This window comes from Nelumbo lutea, chromosome 2 (genome assembly GCF_056320005.1).
Source record: "Nelumbo lutea isolate HS-2025 chromosome 2, American lotus-T2T, whole genome shotgun sequence".
Taxonomy (NCBI): domain Eukaryota; kingdom Viridiplantae; phylum Streptophyta; class Magnoliopsida; order Proteales; family Nelumbonaceae; genus Nelumbo; species Nelumbo lutea.
In genome coordinates this window covers 820279-827296 of record NC_142685.1, presented here as the reverse complement: position 1 = coordinate 827296, position 7018 = coordinate 820279, and the positions used below count along the sequence as shown (strand labels likewise).

The 7018-nt window shown below is 38.2% G+C and overlaps 1 protein-coding gene across 1 annotated transcript; it reads right to left on the bottom strand.

Moving 5' to 3' along the window:
• Positions 1 to 1484: 1484 nt before the first annotated feature.
• MAN6 (Glycosyl hydrolase superfamily protein) lies at positions 1485 to 4236 on the bottom strand. The gene is made up of 6 exons (XM_088971389.1): positions 3638 to 4236; positions 3254 to 3527; positions 2925 to 3119; positions 2693 to 2815; positions 2287 to 2498; positions 1485 to 2025 (listed from the first exon to the last, which is right to left on the bottom strand). Exons 1-6 carry the CDS (start codon positions 4033 to 4035, stop codon positions 1599 to 1601), a joined length of 1629 nt encoding a protein of 542 aa, XP_088827515.1. The 5' UTR covers positions 4036 to 4236; the 3' UTR covers positions 1485 to 1598.
• Between the last annotated feature and the right edge of the window lie 2782 nt (positions 4237 to 7018).

The following is a 7018-nucleotide window of genomic DNA, read 5'->3' as shown; positions in this document are numbered from 1 at the left end:
TAAAAGTCTTCTTTGTGGTAAATGATAAAAAGTCATTTTATCTCAGAGGCGTGAGTAATTGAATTGAAAAATCGTTGGTCGGATCTTGGGCCACTTTGATGGTGGTCGTTTTCTTAATTTCATACCTTGTAATGACATGACAAATCCTACATTAAGATGCTCATCACTCAAACACCTCTCCATGCCCTCCTCATCCAGATACTTAGAAAATTAGGAAATATCATTTTTATTTTCATATGTAAGAACTAATAATAAGAGACAGTTTTTGCCTTTTAGTTGTTCTTCCCGAATCCCGATACAGGTAGCTCCATTTCCAATCTGGGTCATACTCTTACCCACTTTTCTGTGGATGATAGTGAATTTATTTACCTTGATCATTCAAACCAAATTCATGGGCTTTTATTACAACTATTTATTCACTCACTATATAAACCATCCAATTCCAAGCTCTAGGAGTTAGATTCCATAAATGAGCATGCATATAAGACTTTGGATTGGTGGCCCACCTATGGTTATGGGAAAGGCTTGGACTAGTTGCACGGCGGGCAGGGCATATCTTCTTCTGTTGCTTGATCCACAAGTGAGTGAGTGACAATATATGCGTATATGGTTATAAACATTCTCATGAATCTTGATGGGCCTAGTATAGTGGGCCATGGTCCAATTGGCTATATATATATATATATATATATATATATATATATATATATATACTGATGCATTGCAAGAGGCTGTTCGAACTGTATAAGCGCATGTTTGCGCTGCCTGAAGTCGAACTTCTCCATCAGAACTTGGAAGTATTTAATGGGTAATTAATATATATATCTTCGGAAGACACGGTTAGAGACTCAGAGCTTTAGCCTTTTAACTCCGGAGGAGAGATTAGAGATTAGAGATGTGATAATAATTAACAAACAAGCAAGATTTTTGGAGGAGACGTGGGATTCTTTTGAGGTGTATTGGGGTTTAATTTTTTTTTATATATCTGGGCTAATTCTCAAAAAACGAAAGAAGAATATTTTGGGGAAACTTGTAAAAATTGTATGACAGAGAAATCTCAACCTTCCAAGCCAAGAGGGAACTGAGTGACTGACTATTCACTATTGCAGAAAATGAAAGGCTGTAAAATTCTTTACTTGTATGGGATTCAATCGTCTAAATAATTTACTATTGAAATCCTAACTTGTAGTTGTATCATATCAAGTTTTAATTTTTAAATACAATGTGCTAGCAAGTATTAACAATTCTGATATCGGAATCATTCGTTGAGGACACAGATACACAACTGTGATGTGGCCAGAGCTGTTGTGTTGCTTCTTAGTTCTTACCAGCAGGTGCAGACTCATAAATTAAAATGCTGCTCTCAAGGCTCTCAAGATGGTCATTCAATTTTTATTTGCTGTTTAAGGGTTAATACTGAAAAAAGAACATAGTAGAGATCAGGATATAATGTACTGTTGAGTTTGAAAAGAGAGAGAGAGAGATTCTTCTTAAGTAACTTAATGTTTCATTTGGATGTATAATGGGAGGTAGGACGACTGCAGGCACATTGACACACATATGATATATGTATAAGTTTGTTTGTAGATAAACATGGATCATTCATCAGGGAATAGAAAATGGTGCAGTGCATTTTTCTTCCTGCAACTCCAACGGCAATTCCAAGAACACAAAGAATTGAAGATCATAAGCCTTGTTGACTGAAGCGAAATAATGTTAGACGTTGAAGGCGACCTGGAGAGAACAATTGCATACCCATCATCCATGTAGTCTGTTCCTTCTGGGAATAGTTGCCATACAAAGGTTCCGCTCCCACTCCCTCCCTTCCTTGTAGAGTCCAACACTGTCTTGTACACCGTACTAATGAAGGTGTCTCTGAACGATGAATTGTAACCACCGTCTTTTGCTGATACACCAAACTCACCAAACACAACAGGCATTCCCAGTGTCTCAGCATCCTCGATGTGGGCTTGCATCCACGATTTCACAAATTGGATATGAGCATCCGAGATTGATTGTGAAATCCTTCATCAAAATCAAACAGGATCCAAAGATGTTTATTAATTATTTGTAGTCTGATCATGAGTCTAGCTCCCGTTCATTCATTATAGCTAGCATTGCATATATTATATAGAAACAATAGTAAATACATGTGTGGATGTCCATGCCTCATTCATTCTTATGCAAATCCCTACTGATCAGTTTTAAATCCCATCGAATTTTCACATATATTTAAGATTGAATTGAAGCTGACAATAATAATAATAATATATAGTACTCACTCACCAAGAATCGGCGTAGATGTGAACAGAAGCAAAATCAACACCAAGAGCTTGATGATTCCTGATAAAATCTGTCCCTACTTGCTGTGCATAAGTGTTGGGGTTGAATTGAACTCTGTCTAGTTTTGAAGGACCGTAAAATCCTTCTACTCCGATCTCCAACAGGTGATTTGGGTCGATGGACTTCACATAGACGGCCATTTCTTGTATCCAGGCCTACAAATTAAACAGAGTCGTCACACCTGGAACCACTCAACAAAACTTATAATATACAAATACAAATACAATACTGCTCGTTGATGCATGCAAGTTTTGAATTCATTATGTCACAATATTGAATTAATACACAAAATTATGAATTGGGAATATTCGATTATGGAAATTGATCGTCATGGATGAGTCGACGACACCTGCAACTTATTCCCGGAGGGATCTGACTCGCATCGTGGTTCGTTCATCAACTCCCAAGCGAAAATCGTCGGGTCATCCTTGTAGCTCACGTTCGTGAGTGTATTGACTCTAGTAAGAACAGTCTGATTGCGAGAAAAGAATTTTTTTTTAAAACGTTACAATTTTATAATAATTCTAAGAGCGTGAAATTAAGATTTGTGCTCACTAGAAATTAAGGAGAAATTAACTTGCCTTGACATGAGCTTTATAATAGCTCTTAAGAGTGGGATTTGAGAAGAAATCATCGTTGGAAGTCAGATTCAACCCAGCATCTTTTCCCCATTTTACATACTGCGCCTTGCCTCCATATGCATCCCAATTGTTAACTAATGACAATATAAGCCTTATCTTATGCTTCTTTGCTTCACTCACCACAAAATCAAGTGCCTGTAATTTCATTTAAAAACAAGACTTTCTTTTTAAAATTTCAATGTCTGTCTGGCACATTGAAGCACAATGGCTCGGATTTGGGGTCCGTCCGGAGTGCCGGCCGAGGGATATTAGAAACCATGCACACATACCTTGAAGACCTCTTCGTCGTAAACCGACGGCGATTTCTGAAGCGCTCGCCACTGGCCGTCGTTGAAAGCCCACGTCCGACAGACTGTAAGACCGACAGAAGAGGCTTGTTGGAAGAGCTCAGTGACCTTACCTCTAGTGGACTGATCCGCTGCGAGAACCATCAACCAGTAGGTATTGAACCCATTTACATAAAAGGGTTGATCATTGACGATGAACTGCTTTCCTTTCTTCCCCACCATTTTCCATTCATCATCACCAAAATCATGATTAATCCTAAGATCAACAAGCAAGTGTTACAAAAAAATAATAATAATAATAAATGGGGGCGGAGCTCAGAAACAAAAATGCAACTTTCATTGCGACTGAGAGAAGGGGGAGGGTACCCATAATTTCGGGTGGAGTAGGGCAAAGGGTCCTCTGAGCCCAAACTCTCAACCAGTGTTTCCAAATAGTCATCTTCACTAACACCGACATGATTGCAGCTTGAATGTTGAGTAAAAATCATCAAAGCAGCCAGCAAAAGAAATCCAAAATTGGGCAACAAATAATAGATGTTTGTAGCCATGTTCAGAGGGAGTTTGAGGCAGGCTTCCTTCTTCTTGTCCCACGCTATATATATAGATGTCTGTGGCATCTGTGTCTGTGCGGAAGTATAAAAGGAATGTACATGGTTGGACTTGGACAGAGAGAGAGAGAGAGAGAGAGAGAGAGAGAGAGAGAGAGAGAGTTGAGGACGAAAATATCTCAAATTCTCTATAGCTTTGAAGTAAAGAATTATCATGGAGTTGCTCTTTATTTTATTCTGTTTTCCTGCACTTCTCCAAATCTGGACGCCAGAAACGAAGCAAATGAAGGAAGGGTAGTTGCCAAGTTTGTTTAGTTGCAAACATGATAGATATATGTCACGCGCGCGGTAAGTGCGTTGACAGTGTAACTCGGAAAAGTGATGAATTAATCGAATTGCCTTTTCTTCCCTCCATATGAGCTCTGTCATTACAATTTACAAAAGATGAAAGGAAGGTGGAAATTGGTATTTTATCAAGGTGACGTTATTAGTAAAAATATTACGGCATTTGCTTCTAAAATATACTATAGAATTGATAAAAGTATCCTTATTAATAAATTATTATCTCATTTTTTTTTATTTTTTTCCTACACGCATTATTAAATTTTCATTTACATCTTAATATATATATATATATATATATATATATAAATGAGGATATTTTTCTTCATATACACGAGGGCATGTTAGTAGAGGGGTAAAATCTAGAAAGACAACTTATAGGCACAAAGTACTCATGGGGTAGGTGTTAAATTGGAATTGATGCCAATTCACATATGCATAGAGAGATGTTCCCAATGCATGGTAAGGAAGTCCGTGTGAGATGCCCCACGCGAAGAGCAGATTCGGTCTCTTAGTGAGTTCAGATCTGCTCCTCAGACTGCACTTTTCACACCAACCTCACAGTATGTCTTGGCCGCACATCAAGAATATTTCCCATCCTTGAATTTATTATTTATAGAGAGATGTTCCCAAATAGTGTGAGATATGGTTGTGAAGTCAGTGTGAAGCATGCTCTGTGAGAAGCATATCCCAATTCAGCCATACATGAGAATATTTCATCCTTGTATATGTTATTATGCATGGAAGATATTTCCAATGCAATTAGGTATTATTTTGTGGGTAGGTGTAGATAGAGTTATTGTGGATAAGAGATCTGGAGCCTATATAAACACCCCATGTCTCATTGTTAAAACTCTACTTTCTTTGGTATAGATCTATTATAGAATGCTCCCAACACTACCCCCAACAAACCATTACAACTGTCAAACATTTCCCTTGTCATTCATGAAATGGCCATAGTGGTTGGTTGGGACAGTTGGGAGCATTAGTAGGTAGCAGAGCTGCACTCCTCTGTAGATGTTTTGTTGGAGGAATTGATTTGTCAAAATTATTTCTGCGAGGAATGTCCTAATAGTTGAGATTGTCACTTGGCCTAATTTTGGGAGTGCTTTTAATTTCCTAACGTTTTTGTTTTATTTATTCATTTTTTCTGTAATTTTCTTCTTAGGTTAGAGAATTCAAAAGTCATTTGATGAAAAGGCATATAATCAGTTAAATATCATTTAATTTTTCACGTTTGAAAGGAGAAATTTTTAAATCAAAAGAGCAAATTACAAAGACCTAGGTCCGTGACAAGGAACCCCTGTATTATGACCGTGAGACAAAGGACCCTTCACAGCTAAATTTGACGGAATGCATTAAATTACTAAAATATCCCTTAAACTTTTTCTTTTTATTTTTTGTCCTTTTTCTATTTTTTTTCTGAACTTTTTCATTCTTTCTCATTTACTCCAACGAGCGCTGCCAGTACTCCAACGATTATTGCCACCGTCTTTCCAATTTGGTCATCGGTGGATTAAGCTTTTTCTCTGGAAAATGAGTCGCTCTCGATCCCTCTCTCCCCACACTCGGCTAAATCCAGATTTTGCAGTAGAGAAGCTGCAATATATCAGAGAGAGAGGGGAAAGGGGAAGGTTAAGCTAGAAGAAGAAAGGGGAGGAGAGAAACATCTGCAATTACCAGCAGTCATTTTCGGTCCAGGTGCCCCTGCGGCAAGTACATGACAACACTCCCTTTCTCCGGCAACGATATAAGCGGCCCCGCACAACATGCCGCATCTCCAAACACACCGCACCCCCACCGCCGACGGCAACGAAGACGACGAGAACAGTGAAGCAGACGTGGGGGAAGCTAAAGCCGACGAAGACGACGGCGACGAAAGCGAAGCAGGTCGACACTCGACCACCGCCGAAGCATTGTCATCATCGTCAGTGACGGTATAGAGATCAATAACGCCTCTCATCAAAATCAGAGCAGCTTTGAAATCAAGCGAAAGTAAGCAGAGCAGCTTTGAAATAGTATAGCTTAACCTACGCACTCCCTACTCAATGTTCTCTGAAGAGTCTGATGGGTCAAAACTCTAATCCACCTCGCCATGCGCCCATACTCCCCTTGAGTCCTCATCCCCTTTTTATTTATTTATTTATTTATTTTATTAAATAATTTTAAATATTAATTAAAATTAATTCACATGAGTAAGGGGAATACTTTATTTATCTTTCTCACTAAAACATCTACAATCAATTAGCATGTAGCAGTCCTTTTCGGTTGAGGCAAAGAAGACGGTTTTTGCAAATGTTTCTCTGCAAGGGGAAAGGGGAAAGGGGAAAGCGGGAAGAAGAAAGGGGATGAGAGAAAAAGAGAGAGAAGCAGTGATGTCTACATTTGCATTATTTGTATGTATGATTGGAAAATATGAACAGTATTTTTTAATTGTATGAATAATTATTATAAGGGTAATATGAGGATTAAAAATTATTGCAACAGAAGATTTCAAAAAAAAACTAATCGGAGAGGGTTTTTGTCTTATGATCATATTACAGGAAGGGTCTTTATAGCAAAACAAAGTATAGGGGGTCTTTTTAATTTACCCAAATGAAAAAGCAGGTAATCAGCTGAATAGCAAGAAAGTACCTTCTCAAAAAGCGCATATAAAAAAGTGGTTTTTCATAAGCCAAGTTAGATGAAAACTCACTTTCAATTTTCCAAATGCCACGGGTTGATGCTTCCAATGCATGGAACTATGGGGCGATTCACATGCTTTCATTGTGCAGAGTTTTTGCTTATATATAGCCTAATCCCATCAATATCACTGGTGCGAGTGAGATTGGATGGCAAATCACCAATACTACAAGTA

Coding starts and splice junctions, on each gene's coding strand:
- MAN6 (XM_088971389.1), bottom strand. CDS start 4,035: ATGATAATTCTTTACTTCAAAGCTATAGAGAATTTGAGATATTTTCGT. Junction 2,816..2,924: donor ATTATAAAGCTCATGTCAAG/GCAAGTTAATTT, acceptor TCTCGCAATCAG/ACTGTTCTTACTAGAGTCAA. Junction 2,026..2,286: donor CACATCTACGCCGATTCTTG/GTGAGTGAGTAC, acceptor ATTTTGATGAAG/GATTTCACAATCAATCTCGG.